Raw genomic sequence first — 23156 nt, 5'->3', positions numbered from 1 at the left:
CCCCAACATGTTTGTTTAAAGCAGGGACTGGGTGTTCTGGCCCAGGAAACTCTGGGCGTAGTTACTCAGCCCAGAAGACAAGAGAGAACTATTCTACAAGGTTCTTTTATTGATGCTCTCACACACAGAAAAACTGTAGCAAAGTTTTTCTGTAGCAAAAGATGCTACGTTTAGTTGAAGCTGGAGTGGGAATGTGGAGGTGGTTGAGGGGTGATTCCCTAAATCATATGGGGAACCTCTGGCTCTCTAGATGTGGCTAAATTATTCCTGACCCTTAGCCATGCTGGCTATAGCTGATGGGAGCTGGGAGTCCAACTATATCTGAATGGCCACAGGTTGCCCACCCATCCTAAATAAAACAGGCTTTCTCATATGAGCTACTCCCCTGCGTAATAACTCTAGACATTGTCAAGGGAAAGGGGGTAGATCTGGAAAGGGGGCTGCAACTGGCAATTGCTTATGTGTATGGTTAAAGGAGTTGGGCCAGGGCTGGGTGTAAGGGCACACTAGGGCTTGTCTGCATAAGCAGAAGCCTTGCAGGTGCTGAAGAATGGCTGGCCCAGGAATTGTTTGGTGTTTGGAGCAGCTCAGGTGTGATGTGCACCTGTAGCCCGGCATCCCCGTAGCCGCTCACATTTAGCTAAGCGGTTTCCTTCCCAGTAACCGGCGTCCTGGCCGTCATGACAGCGGCAACGGGTGCAGGGCCCCACCCATATGCTCTCCCCAGCAGGAATTACGTGTCGCTGGCTCCCATCCACATAGCAGTTGGGCCCTGTGGAGAGACATGTCCATGTATTAGAGTCTGCCATTGTTTGCAGAAGTCTCATCATGAATCTTAGAAGCAGAAATGGCAAGCAGTTTAAGAGTACACGTGATAGGTGGGGGAGTCCCTAGTAGCTGGGGCAACCCAGCCAGATGGCCAGAGTGTAAATAATAAAATTATTATTATTATTACTCCAGCATTACATCCCTATCCTCTACTGGGAGCTCACCTGGTGCCTGTTCGTCCACAGGTTCTGTGCTAGAGGCTGCTTTTGTACCAGGAGGACACTTTTCATTTTCTGGGGAGCCCCTCTTCTAACACTAGGGCCAAACACCTGCCAGATCCTTCAAGATGAGGTGGGGGCTACCAAGTGCCCCCCATCATTTCTAAGTAGGAGGCTTCCTGTTCAGTTAAGCAAGCTTGTGCCTGGTCAGCTTGGCCCAATTCCTCTCACTTCCCAGCTCCATTAGGACAGGGGCCCTGAACAGCGAGACAGACAAAGTTCTCTCCCCCTTCTGGAGAGCTTAAAGTGGAACATTTGTCCCTTGCTGTGAAGGTGTGTCTTTCTCACCATCCTCACAGGTGGGGCAGCAGTGGCCCTTCTCGTAGACGGGATTGACGCAGGGCGGAGGGGCGCAGTCTGCCACTAGGCAACGGGCGATGCCATCTAGGTCACAGGTACACTGCTCACACTCTGAGGGCTGTGAGAGACAAATATTGGTCAATAGAGCAAGGCAGCTTTACAGCAGCACAGAGCACACGGTTAGGATGATGTTGCAGCTCCAGAACTATTTTGCATCAGTGGTGCAGAAGCTTATTCTTTTCTGAGAATTGCATTCCCTTGGGAATGTGTTGAGAATTCCATGCCAGTGGTGTGCTGGTCCAGAGTCAAAGTGGGTAGGGCATCTCCTCTGCTACCCTCTTTCCCCTGTTTCCCTCCCCCTTTCCCTCCTAATTAAATTAGGGTGAGAGAAATAGGTTAACCACCCACCCCACCCCACCATGTTGCAGAATTGGCTAATTCATTCTGGAACTGCAAAATCCAGTCATGTCTTCTGTCTGTAACTTGCTAAAAGAGATATGCATGTGCACATGCCTCAGAAACTCATGCCTCAGATACTTAATTGGATTAGGCTCCTGGCTGCATCTTTGCTTACCTGTCTCTGTGCTTTAAGTATCGGGGGGGGGGGGGTGATCGCAAAAGAAATATAAGGCCCACTGTCTTCTTTTTTTTGTAATGTGTGAAGAAGCATTCCAAACTGAATGCATAGCCATGGCAGTACTGGGATTATACCATCAGATGGCACTATCAACCAAGAATGGTAGATAACGAGGGAGGAAAAAGCTTCTGTCCCAATCTCCCTTGGCTTTGTATATCTTGTCAGCTCTGGCCAACTGAAGATTACTCTCAAATAATCATGCGGCTGGCCACTGGGGAAACTGACTGGTCATAAGAAAATGTTGAATAGAGAAAACTGAGTGTGTGTGAGATTGTCCCCAGTAGCACAGGACCATCAGGGATCCCAATATGCTAAAAAGGCCCTTGAATGTGTTTTGGAACCCGTTACCCAATCAAGCTCCTCCTTAAAATATCCAGCAAAGGATACTGAAGTCAATTTCAGCACCTCACCTCTTATTTGCCTTCTCACTTGCAAAACATGAGGCTAATTCTAGCCAAGCCACATGCCTTTGTTCTCTGCCCTAAGGGGAAAGTTCCAAGATTCTACCTTCTTCTGTCAAATTCCCTCCCTCCTGAACTAATAGGTTGGTTGTCTGATTTCACACTTTCAGGGTGGGATGATAAAGACTGGGCTCCACAAATAAAAACATTGGTCACTTGCTCTAGGTCACTTGTCACAATACTTTAATAACAAAGCTGGAAGATGACATCAACATTTAACCCCAAAAATCATATCTTAATGATATAATTGTCCATGATCATCTTTTATAACTCCAGGGAAGGAGATTGCACAACTTCACTGGCAAGTTGATATCTTGTTCTTATTACAAATTTTACTACAAACCTACAGTACAAAGGAAAGTGTTTACCCTTCCTAATTACAGAACTTCTCTCTATCTTGATCTACAGCACTTGTCTTGCTTATAAGCAAATACAAGATAACCTAGTTCCAGGAGGTGCTGGGAAGCAGCCCTATATTACTGTATCCACAACCCAGATGTTCTGGACCTAGAGCAAAATCTGGCCACCCCTAGTAAAGAACTGAGAAGCTTTGGCTGAGCAAAGTATTTTAGGGCAAGTTAGGCGCCAGCTGAATGTTAGGCGCCTACAGACAGCCACCCAATCTTAAACAACTCCTCACCCACAATAATACAACCACCAGACTTAACATGGACACTGGTACCAGAGCCTGCAATAAACCCAGATGCCAACTTTGCTGCCACATACACCCAGACAACACCATTACTGGCCCCAACAACATCCAACATACCATCTCAGGACTATTTAATTGCTCATCCTCTAACATTGTGTATGCCATCAAATGCCAACAGTGCCCTTCAGCTCTCTATATTGGACAAACAGGCCAAACCCTACGCCAAAGGATAAATGGACATAAATCTGACATCAGGAACCAGAAGACAGAAAAACCAGTAGGAGAACACTTCAATCTCCCAGGACATTCTATACAAGATCTCAAAGTAGCTGTCTTACTACAAAAGAATTTCAGAAATAGACTGGAAAGAGAAGTTGCTGAATTGCAACTTATCACCAAGCTCAAAACCATGGAGGGACCTGGTTTGAACAGAGATATCGGGTTCTTATCTCATTATACATGATAAGCGATCTTCAGCCATCTCAACCCTTGCTTTTTCATGCAAAACCATTTGCAGTCGTTTGCGGTCATCAACAGCTATCAGTCAGTCAATCACCCATTTCCACCACCCTTCTGAGTGATCCCCCCTCCCCATCCCCACCCCTCCCCACCCCTTCTCTACATAAGTGCCTGGAAACTTCCATTTCACTGTATCTGAAGAAGTGTGCATGCACACGAAAGCTCATACCAAAATAAAAACTTAGTTGGTCTTTAAGGTGCTACTGAAGGAATTTTTTTATTTTGCTATTTTATGATATTTTGGTTGGCCATATTAAAGTAGGTTTTTTTGGGGGGGTGGGACTATGGCTCAATATGGCTTTGCAGAAAGCATTTACTTTCTGTGTGCCTTTCAATAGAATTTTGTGTTTGGGTAAATGGGACAGGCCAAGAGAGACCAGGCATCGAACAGACACACGATAAATTTGGTGTTTAGGTAATAGACAATTCACCTAGGAAGAACCCCACTGCCCATTCTTTGACTATATGTAGCTTCTTCATCAATGCACTTATTTTTGCAAACGCTCAATTCATGCTATCCAAAGAGCCATGGAGCCCAGGAATGGAGGGCTTTGATATTCCACCTGCAGCCTCGGGACCAGAATTTGACTCTCTTCGGCTAGTGCAGGCCTAGTGCCAAAAATAATCCTTTCTCCACCCACCCTCAATTGTCCGAGTCAGCCATGCTAGAGATTGTTTGGTCTGTGACTCAGGTCCTAAAATAAACTACACACATTTTTGGCAGCGACAGACAATAGCCAGAAGCAAGGTGCTGAACTGGTCAATGTCAGGCCTAAGAAATGGATGAAAATGAAATTCAATTAGTCCAGGCACGTCCAACAGGTAGATCGTGATCTACCGGTAGATCACTGGACGTCTGTGGTAGATCACTGGCTCCCCCCAAAGAAGCTCAACAACTTTGGCTCCCCTAAAAAATGCTCAACATTTTAGCCCTTAACCCCCCCAAAAGAGGGCTTTCCTCCCGCCTCAGAAAATCTCAACAACTTTGACCTGAACCCCCCAAAAGGGGGTAGATCACTGCGAGTTTTTAACTCTGTGAGTAGATTGCAGTCTCTTTGGAGTCGGCCACCCCTGTCAAAGGATGCTCAGCTAGGTACTAGAGCCAATAAAATTGCCTTCTGAATTATCAAAGAGCTTTGGTTTTATGGGAACATCTTAAGAGTACCTCCAGCTTCATAGAGCACTTTTGATTTGGTGCTTCTCACCCACTTTGGAAAAATGCAATTTATCAGTTTTGTTTGTATTTTATTTTGCTGCCTTCAGCCAGTAATGAACAAACTATAAAGAGACACCCAGAATTCCTGCTTCCAGTCCCTTACTCTCCTGCCTAGGCCTCCCTTTAAGAACAAGATTTAAGAAACAGAAGTGACCGCTTGCGATTCTTAGACAGTGCCTTTTTCAGGAGCATTCGCCTTTTCTCCTGCTTTTGAATATCCTCATTTGCCCATCCATCACCCACCCAACCCTGCCCACCTCGCTCTAGATTCCTTCTCATGCCACCCCCATCTCACCCCTTTGCCTAATTCTCCCGTGTATGCCTTACCTGGAAATGCTGCCCCAGCTCATACACTTGTCCACGGTGCTCGCAGCCAACCCTTTCGCAGCGTGGGCAGCAGTCGCTGGGGTAGTGGCTGACGTGAATGCAGGCAGGTGGCAGAGAGGTGCAGTCCGTGCGGGCGCAGGCGGGCCCCTCCGCTGTGCACTCGCACTGGGTGCAGTGGTCACTGTCCAGGAAATACCACTCCCCAACGTAGTACAGGCTCCCGTTGGCATCGCACGTGGTCACTGGCCCTGCCAGTCCTGGGATGGGCACCAGAGTCAGCAGCAGCAGCAGCGGCGCTAAGCTCAGCTGTGCCAACGGAAAGGGCATCGCTGAACTCGAGGGACAGGTGATGGGCATGGGAGTTGGCGAGAGGGAGGAGCAGAGTAGCAGCAGCAGCAGCAGCAGTAGGGGAGCGAAGCGGAGGAGAGCTGGCGGGGAGAGTGGGCATCCAGTCCGCCCCAACGCCGCCCGCGGGGTCCCGCCGGGAGGTTGCCTGCTGAAGCTGCGGCTAATAACCGCCCTGGCGTGCCTCGGCCTTTGTGCAGCCGCCGCCCGGCCTGGCCCGCCCCTTCTTGCAACCCGAGCCCGCCCAGGGGCACAGCACCCCCTCCCCAACGGAGCGGGCGGGACCGGGGCGGTGGGAGGGACCTTGCCCTCTATCTGCACCTCAGGAAAAGCCTAAGTCCACTGTGCTCTCCTCTTCGTTCGTGCCCGGCTCGCTCCACTCCAAACCCCTCGAACACTCATCCGGGGAGCCAATGCTGCGTCTCCACAGTTCCCAGTCTCCGTGGCCTCCCAAAACACGCGCGGCGCTGGATCTCTCTCTCTCTCTCCCTCCCCCCCCCTATTCCTAGGAACATCAATGGGCAAAGAAAGAAGTTTCTCAATACTGTACTGTTGCCAAAGCGTAAAGCCACTGGGACCACTCCCGAATCAAAACTGGCGGACGCGTGACTGCTCTTTACCTCTGATTGCTTGGATGCATGCGCGGGCGCGCCAATAGCTTCAATGCACACGCTTCCTTCCCACGGAATCCCCGTCTCCACGCTCGACCGACATCCTGACTGCCTCCTGGGCACGGCTCCTTTAAGAGGCGAGGCTTCAGAGGAACGCGGCGGGGCGTTTCCATGGAGACGGCGAGTTTATATTCCAGAGAGCTGGAGGGGGCAGAGGGGGGAGGGGAATCGGATAGGGCAAGACGCCTGGCCCTCCGCCCCTCCGCCCGGTGTCGCAGGTGAGGGCTACCGCAGAGTTATATCCGTGAGTCCGTAGGAAGTGTGGGGAGAGTAAAAGGCCTGGGGCGGAAGTGGGCTCGGTGGGCCGAGACGTAGGTGAGTTAAGCACTGGGGAGCAACTACCGGGGGGGGGATAATGGGCAATAGGTTACATTTGAGGCTATAACGATTAACGGGAATTAATGTGGCTCTGGGGGTTAATGTGAAGGTATGAGTTTGGTATATGGGGAGCAGGAAAAATTATATGCAGTTATTCTCTGGTGGCCAACGTGGGAGAAAGGTGAGTGCAAGTAACATGATTTGTAGACAGTAGTGCAACGCGGGGAAAGTACAGAGCCCCACAAAAATGAGGTGCCTCAAATGGCCATCTAGAGAGTGTCAGGTGATGGAGTCAGGAACAAACGACCTGTGGCAACACCTGGGCTGGCATGATGGGCATGTTGTGGTCTATTGGGGCTGATGGTACTCACAGCCACATCCTTATTTTCTACAACAGTTTTAGTCAGAGGGTGGTTAGACAGGCATGTACATGGCACTATATTTTATTTTTTACTTTTACTTTCTTTATTTTTTATTTTTTTAAAGACTATTAAAATTTCCAATTAAACACATTTAAACAAAAACAAAACATACAACCACAAACACAACAACACATAATAAACATAATAAACACAAACAATTTTCTTCTTAGCATCTTATCAATTATTACAATTTTCTTTGCTCTGCCAAGCTTTGACTTCCCTCCTTCCCCCCAATCGGTTTTCTTATCCATTCCTATCTCACAGTTCCTTTATTCCTTCTACTTAAAGTCAATTTGTAGGATTTATTTCAGTCCTGCAAGTGTCTTTAAACTTCTACAGTTCTTCTCCATATAGTCCAATTTTTTACTTTTACTTTCATCCTTGGTGCTTTCTCCCCCCAAATATGTGTTTAACATCAGGGCAGCAGAAGCAAATTCCATTGTATTCCTGTAATGCTAGTGCTATGACTTAAGTGAGTTTAGAATGTGAAACTGTTCATGCTCAGAGTATTTCACAACCATTTATTTATTGTGTATCAGGAATGTAGGAGCAGTTGTAAAACATGGGAATGGCTTACCTTACGACTGACAACTGACAAATGTAATATGTGTGGCTGTCTAATGGGAGAGGAGTGTAAAACCATGGATGTGGCCAGGATTTTAGTTGGGGAGGGACAAAGTTGTTGAGCTTTTCTTGGGAAATCATGGGTGAAAATAGCTCATAAATAGGACATTGCGGGGGACCAGGCTTCTGTTGGGGGGGGGCAGAACCTCAGAATTGAATACTTTCAATGCTTTTCAATAATATTTGTGAATCTTGGGAGGGCAGCAGCCCATTAAGTTCAGTGTCTAAAATTACCTAGGTGCACCACTGCATGTGGCACCGAGTAGTTGTGATGTGGAGCTTCTACTCACTGTCTCATTGGCACAACCTTTTTTTCCTTTAAAGCTTCATTTATCGTGGAATCGGATAAAGCACCCATGTCACCCTTGCCTGGTGCATCTGGGGAACCCTTCCAGTCAGTACCATCACTCTGGAGAATGGTAGAGGAACAATTAGCACCCAGTGAGAGGCTTGAGGCGAAAGCTATCTTGGGTCATGGCCTTGTGGAACGGAGCTTGGAACTTCATGCTGAGGTTAAGTACCGAAATACTGGATCTCCTATTCAAAATGATTCACAAAAGAGCAGAACAAACAAACAAACCACCCCTCTTACTACACAATTTAGAAGTGGCTGGTGACAAAGGAATATCTGAATAAAGCATCAAATCTAAGTCTCATCACCTAAAAAGGCAGCACTAATTTTGTAAGGGGGTTTGACTGATGAAAGGGCCCACCTTTTATGACTATAGATTGAGTGGAGTGGACAGAGCTAAAATTGAGTGGAACTAAGGGAGGGCTTATAAATTGGATTAAGCCCCCTTCCACTGAGCACTGGCCACTAGTTTTGGCACACATGCATTTTCATATAGAGTGGCATTCATGTGTACAATGATCTTTTATGGAGAAAGCCTCTGGTTTGCCACTTACACCTGATTTAAATGCTGTTTAATTTCAGTGAAAGGAAAGCATATCTGAGAAGGCAAGTCAAGGATAAAAAATTAAATGTTGCAACCACCCCCTCCCTGTTTGACACGGTCCCCATTTGCCAGCTCCCAGCTCAGCTGGTTCCTAATGCTTGGCCAGAGCCCCTAATCCATGCTATTCCAGGCCCTTTGTTCTCCTCCAGCCATTCATGCCCTTTCTTTATTCAGCATGGTCCTGACTGCAGCTGAGTAGAACAGTAAACATCCCAAAGGCTTTTCACATGGTAATTGCCTTACCTCCTCCTGAAACCAGAAGAGCAAGCATAGCACACCCTGACCAGATGGCACCTTTTTCTCTCTATCACTTCTTCATGTTAGAGCTTTGCTTGAGATCCAGCCCCCACACACCCCAACTTCGTGACTAGTGACCCCTTCCCAGCCTTTATGGGGTCTCTCACCTGGCTGTCTATTACCTCTTCATCACAAGCCTGATAAATGTGACCCAGGTACTGCCTGTCTCCCTGCTGTGTTCTTGTATGTGTCTCTGCTCCCTTCCCTAACTGGATATCTGAGAGGCCGCCCAGGGAAGCAGCTGTACCATAACGTTCCGCTTGTGGATGTGTGGGGCCAGAAAGGGAGTTCTGGCACTCGCTTGCCTTACAAATATCCTGCAGATATTTTTGCGGCATGACCTTGACTTTCCTCATGGGGGGAGGGAGGGAATGATTGTGGGTGGGCTGTCTGCAGCTTTGCACCTTTTATGGAGTGTACAGACGGCAACAATGCAGTGCCCTCTTGCCAACTACATTGGAATGACAGTGTCCTGCCTGCTGTTCTTATCTTCTGCAGGCAACTTTGCCCACTTTCTGCGAAAGGGTTTTTTTTATAAAAAAAAAAATCCTAAAAGCTTCACTCTTAACCCTAAAATACTCTTCACATAAACTAATAGCCTTATAGTCTATTCCCAGTCTTAGGGCAGATGCAATGTTAGGCATCTTTTATTCCCTTGATGCATGACATACTTCTGAAAAGTTTTCAGTTCCCTGACTGTGGCCTTTATGAAATGTAATTGTCTACCATCAGGTGAGTAGTTAACCCATGGCTAGGTATTGGTTTTCTTTTCTTGCAGGCAGGCACCTGGCTTGATTTCCAGATGTGCAACTTGTATTTTTAGGTTGTGTCAGTGCTTCATCATTTGGGGAGGTGGAGGCTGGGGGCAAGATTACTTTGAGAAAGTTATTACAGTTTGTGTCAATGTGCACATGTGTGAATTTCTGCATGTGGCTATGCACTGTTCCTAATGCAGTCCAACCCCTTCCCTATTTACAGGTGCAAACACTGTTGGAATTCCATCAGGAGTTGCAGTCAGCCCCCCTTGGAGTGGAACAAAGCCCACTGCAAGCAGCTGACAGCTGGGCCTTGCTGGCAGCTCCCCCCAACCTCAAGGAGCTGGTGAGGGAGGAGATCCGCCTTCTTCTAATTGGTCTACAGCAGAAGGCATTGCAGGAAGGCAGGTACTGGAGAGATCAGAAGAAAAGGGACTTGAGAGAATTAAGGGCTGAGTTGAGGGGGAGCAAGTAGTAGGGATAGAAGACAAGCAAGCAGAATATCTTAAGACCTGAAGCCTATTTGATATAAGAATGAGCCCATTAGTTTCCAACTGTTGTGGCTGGTGGTATTTATGTGTTTGGAATGGGTGAGTTTTATATCATCTTTTGATAGTCCAGATTGAGGAAGCCATTATTTGTTATGAAAGGCTTAGTTTCATGAGACAAATCAGTTAGGAGGCTAGAGAATAACTTACTTCAACAGCAACAGGATGGGGGGGAAACCTCTGATTCCACTCAGATATACATAAGTCCAGTGCCACCTAGTGACTAAACTATATGTTTACACTATTGACGCAGTATTCTTTCTCCCTTTGCCTTCTAAGGGTGACTGTTTCAGAAATGCTTACTACGTAGGAAATATCAGTTCCAATGCAATTTAATTGGCAGTTCCAGTATAGTTTCAACATGACTGCCACTCAGATGGCCGATGTCCAGCGAAAATAACTTGTGCCAAACATATGTTTGCACCATACACCTCCATCTGTAACTTGCGCTCCCCATTCAAGTGCAGCTTGTCAGTTTGTGTGTCTCTCTTGTCTTTTTTATCTGTAGAATTAATTCCAGCCTTACATTACCATTCTTTGGGGCTCAGCCATATAGCCTTTGTCATTCCCACTTAACTCCCTTTACATCATGCAGGAATCACATTCCTGAGTGCCTCTGTCAAGAATGCCAGTCCTGCTAGTGCGTTTGTTTTTTATGGTGTGTTCAGTCCATAGCCTGAGGCTGGGATTATGTCCCACCTCCAAGTTCAAAGTGAGCATTCATCCGAGTGAGCACTGGGATCAGCACCTGCTGGAACCCTTGCCTGAGGATTTGCTCCCTGCCTTAGCCCTGTGTAACCAATGAAGGCATGGAATAGAACAGGCTGGCTAGTAAGGGATGAGCTCTCAAACTCCTCATGCTGGAGTTGTTTGTACCATGTTGCCATATCGGAGAATCCCTTCACACCCTTCAAACCTTTCTACTGTACTATCTCTCAGTCACAACCTAAAATTCTGCATTTGTTTACTTACTTTTAAATAGCTCCCCTTGTGTTGAATTTCCCCACATTGACATGAGCACAGGCCATGGCTCCCTGTGTACTGCCTGGAACTGTGTGGTCTAATGTAGCCCCCGAGGCCTGTTTTGTTGGCCCTGGGCAACATTTGACACCCTCCCCAGCCCTCATATTGCCTTCCCAAAGCCAGATAAGCAAGGCACTAGGCTTAGCGAAGGAGGTGTAAAGGCTCTGACAGGGTCTTCCTGTCTCCTGTCTCCTGCCCAAAGCCTCATTAGTGCTTCCCTGGAGTGCTCTAGGACCCTCCCAAAGCCTGTTATCTCACTTAGCTGGCTTTGGGAAGGCAGAGCAAGGACTGGGGGGGCATCAAATTTTTGCCTCAGTCTCCCCACCACACAATACAGTATTTGTTCTATTGGTTCTGTGTCAAAGTACTTTTGTGGGACTATTTGGTATGGAAAGTTGGACCTTGCTGGGCTCTTTAGTCCAGCTTTTTTTTTCCTTTTAGGCTTCTATTCATTCCAGCTACTGGGTGGTTTTGTGACCTAGCACTGCCACAAACTGGTCTTCTCTTGTCCTTGTCAGCCCAAAGACTGGGGATTAACAATTGCCTTATGGCTGTACTTTTTTCTGCTTCACAGGAACCAAGATTGTGCCATTGCTAAATACAGCCCCCATGTGGTCACCTTTGCACTGAAGGGAAATTCTGGCAATAGTCAGTCTTCATCTGGGAGCAGTGCCCTAGTCAGGTAAGACTGAAGGAAGCTGCAGCCTCCACACAATGAGCTTCTGGGCTGTGACTTGTTCTTACCCAGAACACCAGGAACTGTATCACCACAGGAGTTCTCAGAATCCAGGACTGGTTTTGCCTGTAGGAAGCCTAACATCACAGAGTGCCATATACTTAGAAACCTAGCAGCAATTGGTTCTTTTTGCATCTGTGGGCAGTTTGGGGCTGATCACTATTATCCCATTTGATCCTCATACAAGTACCAGGAGCGGGGACTTGCAATGAATTGGCCTCCGTGCTAGTTTCAGTCCCATTGTGGTATTAATCTAGAAATGTGCTTGTATTATTTATATAGATATGCATATTATGCATGTGTAGAATTAGCAGTGGTGTGCCCACTTAAATTATAAGTCTCCATTTTGGATGGCACCTTAAAGTTAAGTCAGAGATGCTGTGAAATTACAGACCCAGCCCGCTAAGATGGAGCAATATCAATGGGGTGGGGAGCATAGCTGCCAAGTTCTCCCTTTTTTAAAGGGAAATTCCCTTATGCTAAATAGGCTTCCTCGCGAGAAAAGGGAAAACTTGGTAGCTATGGTGGGGAGACCCATTGAGCAAGCAGAAATCTTTGTGCAGGGCTTCCACTGACAGAGATGGTTAGGTGATTCCCACCCCTAGTATGTTTTCCTTTATATCTATTTGAAGAAACTTAGAGCAGTCTACTAAAGATAGACTAATAACTTGTGCTAACCATAAAACAACATCAACAGAGCTATGCTGGATCACTCCAAAGGACCATCTGTTCCTGCATCCTGCTCTCACATGGCCAGCCAGGTGCCTATGGAAAGCCTATAAGCTGGACCTACTGCAACAGCAGTCTCCTCACTTGTGATTACCAGCAACAGGTATTCAGAGGCATATTGCCTCTGTCAGTGGATGCAGAACATAGCCATCACAGCAAGTAGCCACTGATAACCTTATCTTCCATGAATTTGTATCATAGGTACCAACTCCCTGGGGCCCTGGGTGCCCGAGCACCCACAAAATTCCTCATGAAGTGGCCAGGCACCCACAAATTCTGGTGCCAGGGCCATGCACACTACATGGTACCCACAACCCTGGGCACCCACGGTTGCGGGGCCAAGCTGGCACTTCTGATTTGTATTAATATTTTAGAGCCATGTTAGTTGGTGGCCATCACTACATTTTGTGGGAGTGAATTCTATAGTTCAGCTGTGTGCTGTGTGAAGAAGTACTTTCTTTTGTCTGTGCTGAATCTTCCATCATTCTTTCATTGGATGGCCCTGGGTTCTAGTATTTTGAGAGGGGCATTTTTTTCTCCCTATCCTCTTCCTTCATACCATGCATAATCTTACACTATTGTCATACAGTGGTACCTCGGTTTATGAACACAATTGGTTCCAGTAGTCTGTTCATAAACTGAAGCGTTCATAAACTGAAGCGTTCATAAACTGAAGCGAACTTTCCCATTGAAAGTAATGGAAAGCGGATTAATCCGTTCCAGATGGGTCCGCGGAGTACTCAACCTGAAGCGTACTTAACCCGAAGTATGAGTGTAATTGGTTCTGGAAGTCCGTACTTAACCTGAAGTGTACTTAACCCGAAGCATGGGTGTAATTGGTTCCAGAAGTCTGTTCATAAACTAAAGCGAACTTTCCCATTGAAAGTAATGGAAAGTGAATTAATCCGTTCTAGATGGGTCCGTGGCATTCGTAAACGGAAAATTCGTAAACCGAGGTGTTCATAAACCGAGGTTCCACTGCATATCCCTTTATTTGCCTTTTATCTTAACTAACCTTTCCTCATAGGGGAGTTGCTCCACCCCTTTGACCATTTTGGTAGCTCTTTTCTGAACCTTTTCCAGCTCTGCAATATCCTTTTTGAGGTGAGGCAGCCTGAACTGTACATGGTACTCCAAGTGTGGTCTCACAATCAATTTGTATAATGGCTTTATGATATCAGCACTTCTATTTCCTAATGATCCACAACATAGAATTGACCTTTTTCACAGCAGTATCCTCTTGACCAGGTTTCCTCAACCTTGGCTCTCCAGATGTTTTTGGCCTACAACTCCCATGATCCCTAGCTAGCAGGACCAGTGGTCAGGGATGATGGACATTGTAGTCTTAAAACATCTGGAGGGCCCAAGGTTGAGAAGGCCTGCTCTTGACCAACCCTATCACACCTAAAACTAGGGCAGTAATCTGTTAGCATGTGTTGTTTTTCTTATATGCCTGATTTTATGCTTGCTTTTGTTTTCCTAAATGCACATTTCCTTTTGTTTAAGAATATACTTATCTTGAGGATTCAAGAGTTTAGGCTTAAACCCCCATAATAGCTTTAGATAAAATGTTTATGCATTTGGGTGTCCCATAGATTAAGATCCCAGAGACTTAATAGCAGTCTCAAGTCTATTTGCTTATTCAGCTAGTATGTACATATCCATGAGGTATGCTTGCTCAAAATCTGTGGCAAAATGAAGATAGCAACTCCAAGTTTAGGTGTCTGTGTGAAAGCTGGTTATGCTGTTCTTGTGGCTCGTAATTCCAGGGCTGTGTCTGAGTTATTACTTTTAAATTTATTTTTGTTAAAGATTTTCTTGGTTTGCAAAAGTACATGCCTTGTCTCTTTTTTCAAGTCTTTCTTACAAATCAGTTACATTTGCTGTGAGACATTAGTGTTGAGTACAGTATAAGGTTGGGGAAGAAGAGGGGGGAGAGGAAGGGTGGTCTGGTGAGGCTTATATTCTTTTGTATAGTGTACCTGTGGGGTTCTGTGTCAGTGTCAACTGGGTAGGTTCTCTTTCTATTCGTTATTACATTTCCTTGGTAGTGAGATGTATTGGGGAGCAGGGTGTGGTTGGTTGTCTGTGGTTGGCTGCAGCGGGGTTTGTTTGCATTTGTGAGGAGGGGAGGGCTTGTTGGGTCAGGTAAGCCAGGTTGATTCGTATGCTGTCGGTGGATTCTTGTCATTGTCTTCTTGGGCTGTGATAAAGGGGGACCATACTGGGGTGAAGGTGTTTTCTTCTATTTTTCCTTTGTCAGTTTCAGTTTATTGGTTAGCTTTTCTAGCAAGGCCGTTTCCCATACAATTTGATACCATTGGTTCATGTTAACTCCTGACAGGTCTCTCCAGTGTCTGGCTATGAGGCTTCTGGCTGCTGAGAGTAGGTGGGTTGTAAGATCTCTATACTGTGAGTGGTCATTAAGATCTTGGAAGATGTTCAGTAGGGCCAGTTCTAGGGTGAGTTCTAATACCTGTTTAGTTATTTTGTATATCTCTTGTAGGACTGCTGTCCAGAAGGGTTGGATTATAGGGCATTTCCACCATGTGTGGAGGTATGTGCCTGCGGAGGTGCAGCCTCTCAAACACCTTGGTGAGGTTCCTGGGCATATCAGCTCTTGTTTCTGTGGTGTTAAGTGCCACCTGTAGGTGAGTTTCTGAGTGAGTTCCCTTCTTTTGGCTGATATGGACTTAAAGGGAGGTATAGACCACATTCTAGTCCATTGGGTGGTGTTAATTTCATAGCTTATGTCATGCTCCCATTGTTCTTTGATTGCGTCAGTGTTGTGGGGATTTTCTTTAGTTTGTTTTGGAGAAATGGGTGTGCTGTTGTGGGGGTGTTTTTGATGGTGTTCCTCCATGAATTTTTGTTCCTTTGCAGTTAAGGTTGGTATGGTCAGCCCTGTTAGGAATCTTCTGATTTCCTGTTCAGGTGGGTTGCGGGAGATGTATAGGTTGGTTTAAAATTCTGAGGTTATTTCTTTGGTGGAGGATGTTAATGCTACCGTTTTTTATAGTGTATATACAGTGTATACTTGTTTTGAGTGATTTTTTTTCCTGCATCTGTTTGCTAATAGTCTGGAGTTCTTCCCTCCATATTCGTAAAAGCATTTAGAGTATAGGATGTTTATCATTGTTTTATTGATTTCTAGAGAGTCAATTTCCCTTCTTTTTTGTTCTATGATTTTTTGTTCCAGAATTTTTTTTTCTCCTGTTTGTTTGTAGTGTGATGACAAGGTTGAAATGTCTTGTTCTAATTTACCAATTTTTGAGGAAGTTTGTTTTTTAAGGGATGCCCTCAGTAGGCTTTATGTAGGAGGGGGGTTGTAATGTGGTCCACAAGTAGTTTTGGAGAGTTTTCAAGAGACTCTCTAGGTAGTTCGTTGGTGGTTAGGATGGGGTGAAGGACCATGATTGGGTAGTTTGTGCTTCCTCTCCTGCTATGAGGGTTGCTTCTACTGGGGTGTGGTGTGTGATTTTAATGTTCTGTGTCTGAGTTCTAAGAAGCATGCTAGTTCAGTTTGATGAATCTGTGTCCTGTGACAGCCATACAGAGAGGATGGGAGTACAACTTATTGAAAGAGACTAGGGGTCCTGGAAAGAACATGACTGACATCCCCAACCAAATTCTGTTACCTGATCCTTGTGCCAGTGTCCCATTCAAGCTTTGTTTAGTGCAGGAATGCCCAGTTGCAGGCATCAAGCCCGTCTGGTCACAGGAAAATGCAAGTCTCACCCAATTTCTGTTTCCTTAGGCCATTATTTTCCAGAACCGCTAATCTGGAATCCTTCTGTAATAAACTGAATATTGCCCATATCAGTGAGGTAGCCTCTCAACTTCGGTAAGTTTTTGCTCTATTAGGTTTCTTAATTGCACAAATGTTGTAAGAGGGAAGAAGGCACAAGAGGGTTACAGGTATCCATTGCAAGTGTCTGGAAGGCAGATATAATAGAAGACCTTGTGGCTGAGAACAGTAAACTCACTGCAGAGACTGAAGGGAAGCTGGGGGTGGCATTGTGTGAAAATGTGTGCAGATGGATCCAAGCAGCTTGTATTCTACCTTCTAACCCTCCCCATCAGCTGTCTCCCAGTCTTGCCTATACCACAATCATGAAGACAAGGAGGGGCAAGAATCCCTTTCCAAACTTCCTCTGGGTGCAGATATAATTTCTATGGCACATTTTGCTCTGTGTAATTGCAAGGAAGCAGATCAAACAACAGTTGTGGCAGATCTTGGTGGGAAAGGCATAGCATAAAAAGGTGAGAACCTCAAGAGAAGGTCAATAAGCAACACAGGGGTGTGGTGTCTAAGCCATACATAGTCTTGGCTCCCAGTGCAGTATCCAGTGGGGAACACACAAAGGGCTTTGTAAAGATTCTTCCATCTTGTGCCACTGGGCATCCTGCATATTCCAGGCAGTATGTATAGTTATTGAAGGGAGCTTGCTAAAGTCCACCCCAGACAGTGTTCACCAGCCAGGAACTTGGGGAACTCTGAACAAGGAGAGCAGCAGAGTACAAAACAAGGTTTAGAAACACTGTTGGCATTAGAGATACTTGTGCCTAGTTATGAACTGCTTCAAAGTAGCGTGGTTTTCTCTTCTCATCCCTACGGTAGCAACATGAGCTGCCACTGCAAGCAGATGGTGGCTATCCTCACATCTAACTTTCATTTGAATTGCCAGTCCCCACATTGGGAACATAAACAAAAAGTGAGGAAGATGTGGAGACACCAAGTCTGCAATGCTGGCAATTGCTTTCTGTCCCAAATGTGTCACCTCCTTTGGGTCTCACTGGCTGTACTATTTTTTCTAGAACCTTGCTAGAGAATGAGTGCTGTGATCTGGAAAGATACATCCCTTATTTACAGGTAAGGGCTGAACCCTTCTCATCTCAAGGAGGGTTTCTAGAGTTCCTCATAAGCAGTGTTTCTCCCATGCGCTTCCAAGCATCTGCTTCAAGTTTTGGCCAATAGGTCTGTGAGACTGGTTTGTGTTGCAGCTTGGGTGGAGCGTCTGCGACAACATTTCCTCAGCCCTTCTAGACTATTGTGTAAGAACAGAGGCAAGGCTCTGTGGGATCTGACCAAAGCCCCATCTAGTCTAGCACCCTGTTCTCACAGATCCTTATAGGAAACTTGCATGCTGGACATCCCCACGGCAAGTCATCTAAGTTGGCACCCATCCCTAGATCTCATGGGGGCAAATTCCATAGCTACTTTTGTTTGTCCTGAATGCTGCAACCATCTTCACTGGATGGACCCAAGTTCTAGTATTACCACTCCCATGTCTTTCCTCCTGCCCACATACATAGGAGCTGTATCTACAAAGCTGTTCCCATGGCTATGGCAGCCTGGGTTAGAACAGAGTGTGGGCAGGCCTTGGGTCAGAACTCTTGAGTCCATCAAGAGAGGACAAGGGTGTTTGGCTTCCAGTGTGGTGTAGTGGTTAAGACTGGTGGATTTGTAATCTGGGGAACCGGGTTCATGTCTCCGCTCCTCCACATGCAGCTGCTGGGTGAACATGGGCTAGTCACACTTCTCTGTAGTCTCTCAGCCCCACTCACCTCACAGAGTGTTTGTTGTGGGGGAGGAAGGGAAAGGAGAATGTTTGCCGCTTTGAGACTCCTTAGGGTAGTAATAAAGCGAGGATATCAAATCCAAACTCTTCCCCCTCCCCTCCCTCTTCTTCTTCTTCTTCTTCTTCTTCTTCTTCTTCTTCTTCTTCTTCTTCTTCTTCTTCTTCTTCTTCTTCTTCTTCTTCTTCTTCTTCTTCTTCTTCTTCTTCTTCTTCTTCTTCTTCTTCTTCTTCTTCTTCTTCTTCTTCTTCTTCTTCTTCTTCTTCTTCTTCTTCTTCTTCTTCTTCTTCTTCTTCTTCTTCTTCTTCTTCTTCTTCTTCTTCTTCTTCTTCTTCCATACCAAGTTCTACAACTGCCCAAATAGCTAGTTTTTTTGTATCCTTCCCAAATCTGGGGGACAGGGAGGGGCTGAGGAAAGATGTGAGTGGCAGGAAAACTGTTATTATGATTTGGATGTGAAAACACCATCACATTGGGTTGCAGGACTGCTGCAAGAGTACTTGCTGTCACCAGTGTATTATTATTATTATTATTATTATTATTATTATTATTATTATTATTATTATTATTTATTAAAAACACACCTTTGCAGCAGTACACCCATAGTGCAGAGAGCTGCCAAGTTATGAAATCACAGTGACTTGTGACTGTGGAATCAGGGTCAAAAGAATTGTAGATCTGCACTTGGAATGATCATCTAGTCCCAATGATCATCTACTCCAGCCTCCGGCAATGTAGGCTATCCACTGCTAGAAGAGCACCCCTGAGAAGTGGCCATTTAGCCTCTGCTTAAAAACTTCTAACAAATGAGAGCCTATTAAGCCAGCCCACTAAGTTTCTAAGTCAGCAATGTGACAATTGCTATTTTCCAGAAGAATAAGAAACTAGCATCATCAGCTGAAGGGACTGGATACGCTGGTGCCTATCCATTAGCTTTCTGCAGTGACTGGGGCAACTAGAAGGCTGGGAGGAAAAGTAAGGTATTTAATACAGAAAGACTTTCCAACGTGAGGAAAACCTTTAAGCAGAGACATGTACATCTTTAAGAGAAGTGGTATAGTTAAAGGAGCAGCTTCTTTCTTCTGTGTTGTGTTTCCTATAGCATTTTTCATGTTCCACAGTGCCAACTGGAGGAGGCGCATCAGCATGCTACAGAGCTGCTGGAGGCAACACATGAGCCCACCATGGCTGGTATGTAGAACCCGAGTCTCAGATAAGGCCAGGCTGGGAATTGGGGAAGGGATGCAGCATCATGGTGCCTATAGCCATCATCTTTAGGCAGGTGTTGCCAATGGGGCATGGTCTCTTTGTGAGTACCAGCCCCAATGCTCTTCATGATTGTTGCTTCCCCCAACCCCCATGAAATAGGGTCTCTTCTCTCCACAGAATTACAGGAGGAGAAGCGTGCCATGGAACGGGATCTGCAGCTAAGCCAGCCTAAGACAGGCACCAGCCCTTCCCTGATGTCGAAACTTCTTGGGAGTAGCAGCTCCCAGCCGCAATTCAGGTAAGCCTGCAAGCACCAAAGCTATGATACCACGAGCTGCATGATATTATAACTGAGGGGTAGCTGTCAAACTGGTGCCTGCAGCAGAGAGGTGCAAGCATAGTTCAGGGTTGGTTTATTATTCTATGGCAGGCGTCACCAACGCGGTGCCCTCTAAGTGGGGCTGTTGGGAGTCTAACATCTAGAGGGGGCATCATGCTGGCTCGCTGTGCTGTATGGTCTCTAGAATACCTGTCATATTTTAAGTAAAAATTCTGGAGTTTGTTCTGTGTGGGACCCATTAGTTCTGCTGTAGTGACTAAGGCTTTACACGGAAAGGTGCTTGGGCAACACCTCCTGCTTCTTGGTAACCCCTTCCTTTGCTTTCACAGTGGCTTAAGAGGATCGGCAAAAGGACCAAGCTTTGGAGAGATCAGTCCTGCTTCTTCACCAACTCTCAGAGACCAGACTTCTCCTTTATGCCATCAGGCACTACCCCGGAGGAGCCACTCAGCACGATGGTCTGATGGATGGCCGCAGCGAGATGGTGAGGAACCCAACCAAGCCAGGAAGGACAATGATGTTCTGCTGCCTAGACCTGTGGTGCCAGTGCTTCTGAAAGGGCACAGGATTGCTTCAGCCTGCGGGCTGGCAGTAGCAGGGTTGGACCATGTCTTCCACCCCATGCCTCCTTCAAAGCCATGCCCAGTGCCCCGCTTCTGCCCTCGCACTCGGCTGCTGCGATGCAAAGGACCCAGCTAGGGAACAGAGAGCTGCCCCCTTCCCTTAAGTACCTCATTTCCCGCTCCCATGCTGCAGAGTCTTAAGAGGACCCAACCCTGCAGCATCCTGTGCCTCAAGAGTTGCTGCTGTTGCCTTTTGCTCATCCTTGTGAACAGGGTCAATGGGATTCCAGGGAAAGTGAAAAGGCAAAGAAATGCATACACACAACCTCCCCCAACCTATGAATGCAGATAATCTACTTGCAAGTGGGACCCATGCCAGTGAGATGTTTCTTCTCATCCTTGTCCACAAGCCAGGGCAGTGGGCCTTGTGAACCCAACCTACACCTTTCCCATTCCTCCACACACACCAAAGAACTGTATCACCCAAGGTTCAGGAATATAAATTTCATTAAAATCTATCAGACTTTAAAAATCTACAACTGGAAGAGTCACAGTATGGGAGACGCGTCACAATTATTGCTATGAACGATGAGGCGGCAATGCTAGCTGTCGCCTTTGACACAGGAGGAAAGGACAGACACGGAACCATGCATTAAATAGTGCAGCCTCGGCACAGAGGAGGGAAGGTCTGGGGGCTGGAGGCTTAGGGCAAAAGTACCATCATGGCATGGAGCCATCTGTCCCCCCCTCTCCCTCTTAACTGCTCATGATGCAGACGTTTGGCACTTGAATGCTGGCTGCTATGCCCATGCCACCGGCTGGAGCAGGTACCACGTGGGTAGGAGCCAGGTGTGCCCTTGCTGTTGGCACCATGGTTACACCGCAGCAATCGTGCACGGCTGGGAGCTGAGGGGTGCCCCCCGACATGCACTGTTTGGCATTGGTTAAGTGAATTGGCATCAGGGTACAAGACAGGATTGTGGATGCTGGGGTTTCCTGTCTCCTCCACCCAGACGTTTCTAGGGGGTAAAGTGCAGGCAGCAACACTGAAATGGAAACACAGGATGGTGAGGCTGGAAGACGGAACCATTAGTACCTTCTACCCATCTGAGGCAGCACAGGCCCTGCTTTGTGTTAGGGAGAAAAGCCTTGCAGCTGGAGATGGGGCTGGTGCCTATGGCCAACTTCTCCAAAGCTTCACCATGAAGCTAACAGCTTCTGCCCCCACCACTAGTGGAGAAGTGGGCCGCGTGGAACCCAGGCCTGGCCTGGATAGCTTTTAGGGAAGCTTGTGCTTTTTCTTTGTGTGTGTGTCCCACTTGCAATGGTGTGGGCAGGACTTGGCACATCATCTGCTCTTAGCACCATGGTTGGCTCTGTCCCTTTCCCTGTGGGATGGGGCAGGGCTAGGACCCAATGGTCTCTTGCCTTTGTGGAGACTCCATTGAAATTAATTTATTCCTCTTCGGGGAAGAGTGTAGAAAAGTGCTTCAGAATAATGGGCTTGGCGGAGCTTCCAGAAGATGCTGTCTAGACAAAGAATGCACACCTGGGCAAAATCTGTCCACCGGGCTGCATGGGCTGCCCAGAGTCTGTGGCGCTGCTCAAGATGTCTATCATGGTAATACAGTGCATCCAGCCTCTCAGCTGTCCCTTTTTCTATTTATGAGAGATGCTGTTTGCTTACGTTTCACGCTGCAGGTGTGCGATTCTGGATGGTGTGCAAATAAGGCTCAATATTAAGATCAGGAGGGAGACAAGTGCATATTTTTGTTCATGGAGCTGTGCTCCTCCCATGCCCTTGCAACGCAATTAAGGAGAGCTCTCCTGCCCCCTACTCCCCCACCTCAATCATTAACCTGCCAAATTCAATACATAGCTTTTAGCAGGAACATTTCTTATCATGGGAGGCCATGGCGAGAAGTGCAAATTGGTAAGTGCTGGGGAAGCTAGCTTTCCTTTCCTAGGTGGGGAAGCTGGGAAGGTATGTGCAGTGGTTGGGGGGGGGGGAGGTGCAGTCTTAAGTGCATCTCTGGAAGAGCCCTCGCAGGGGCAACAGCCTAGCTGAAGGCTGCCTAGCCTATGGCCAAGCGATGCCTAGAATGTCAGGATTAACATTTACAATTACAACCAACCCTCTTGCCCTCCCCCCACCCCAACCCCCCATTTGCTTATCTGTGGGGCCAGTCCCCAGGGCCCTGATCCAGGGCAGTATGGGGCATACCACCCCCAATAGACACCAGACCCCCATGGGCCCAGGTGCAGCTGCCAGAATCCACCCCCAAAGGGGTTGTTGAGCCAGCGAGGCTCCAACCGACCCTCCTCCTGGTGCCCTTTCCCAAGGCACCCCCAACGGTTCGGCCAGTGCACACCCTCCCCACCCCTGATCCTGGTCCTGGTTGCGAATTGGGGCCATCTGAACGTGACTGTAAACATGAGGGTTACAAGATGGCACGGGGGCACTAATGAGGTGGGTGGGGTTGGAACTCACAGCCCCTCCCCCAGAGTCCGGCGCAGCCCGGGAGCCAGGGCTCCCCCACCCAGTGGGGGGGCACTGTCGTATATCTGAGCAGAGTAGGGTTTGGAGAACCAGGGCAGGTGGGAGAGGGGAGGTGCAAGGAGGGCTCCCTGCCCTGCCTCCCAGGCTCATGTTCAGATCTTGGAGTCCTGGCTGTGGGTAGAGCCATTGGTTCCCACGGTGATGGCAACAGCCACTCCAGCCTCGTCACTCTTGGGCTTCTCGGGGTTCAGCAGCTGCACCTCCAGCTGGGACTCTGTGGAAGAGCTGAGTACTGGCGCATAGCGGCCTGTCCGGTGCTCCATAAGGGCTGGGCCCCACTCGCGGCTGGGACGGGTAGCGTTTTTCAAACGCTGCAGGGAGA

The 23156-nt window shown here is 47.2% G+C and overlaps 3 protein-coding genes across 8 annotated transcripts in view; 1 reads left to right on the top strand and 2 right to left on the bottom strand.

Moving 5' to 3' along the window:
- Positions 1 to 89: 89 nt before the first annotated feature.
- On the bottom strand, positions 90 to 5701 carry LOC118088950 (von Willebrand factor C domain-containing protein 2-like). Its single transcript, XM_035123197.3, has 3 exons — positions 5159 to 5701; positions 1335 to 1464; positions 90 to 772 (listed from the first exon to the last, which is right to left on the bottom strand). Exons 1-3 carry the CDS (start codon positions 5513 to 5515, stop codon positions 588 to 590), a joined length of 672 nt encoding a protein of 223 aa, XP_034979088.2. The 5' UTR covers positions 5516 to 5701; the 3' UTR covers positions 90 to 587.
- A 130-nt stretch (positions 5702 to 5831) lies between these two features.
- On the top strand, positions 5832 to 20813 carry CCDC24 (coiled-coil domain containing 24). Of its 4 annotated transcripts, none has more exons than XM_035124188.3 (9): positions 5832 to 6392; positions 7863 to 8050; positions 9770 to 9954; positions 11692 to 11799; positions 16340 to 16426; positions 17401 to 17455; positions 19284 to 19353; positions 19549 to 19669; positions 20041 to 20813. In XM_035124188.3, the coding sequence occupies exons 1-9, from the start codon at positions 6167 to 6169 to the stop codon at positions 20408 to 20410; spliced, it is 1410 nt and encodes a 469-aa protein (XP_034980079.3). In that variant the 5' UTR covers positions 5832 to 6166; the 3' UTR covers positions 20411 to 20813. The 4 variants fall into 4 exon arrangements, with proteins under 4 accessions (XP_034980079.3, XP_034980080.3, XP_034980078.3 ...); XM_035124189.3 differs by having other exon boundaries at positions 6330 to 6418; XM_035124187.3 differs by having other exon boundaries at positions 6330 to 6489.
- The window catches only part of SLC6A9 (solute carrier family 6 member 9), a 56424-nt gene continuing 54031 nt past the window's right edge, over positions 20764 to 23156 (bottom strand). For all 3 annotated transcript variants that reach the window (XM_088674100.1, XM_035124186.3, XM_060276961.2), the window contains one exon: positions 20764 to 23145. In XM_088674100.1, coding sequence (XP_088530226.1) covers positions 22927 to 23145 — 219 coding nt within the window. In that variant the 3' untranslated portion in view covers positions 20764 to 22926. The remainder of the gene's footprint in view (positions 23146 to 23156) is intronic.

Source organism: Zootoca vivipara, chromosome 7 (genome assembly GCF_965207765.1).
Source record: "Zootoca vivipara chromosome 7, rZooViv2.hap1.1, whole genome shotgun sequence".
NCBI classification, from domain to species: Eukaryota; Metazoa; Chordata; class Lepidosauria; order Squamata; family Lacertidae; genus Zootoca; species Zootoca vivipara.
This window is presented reverse-complemented; position numbering and strand designations above follow the sequence as displayed.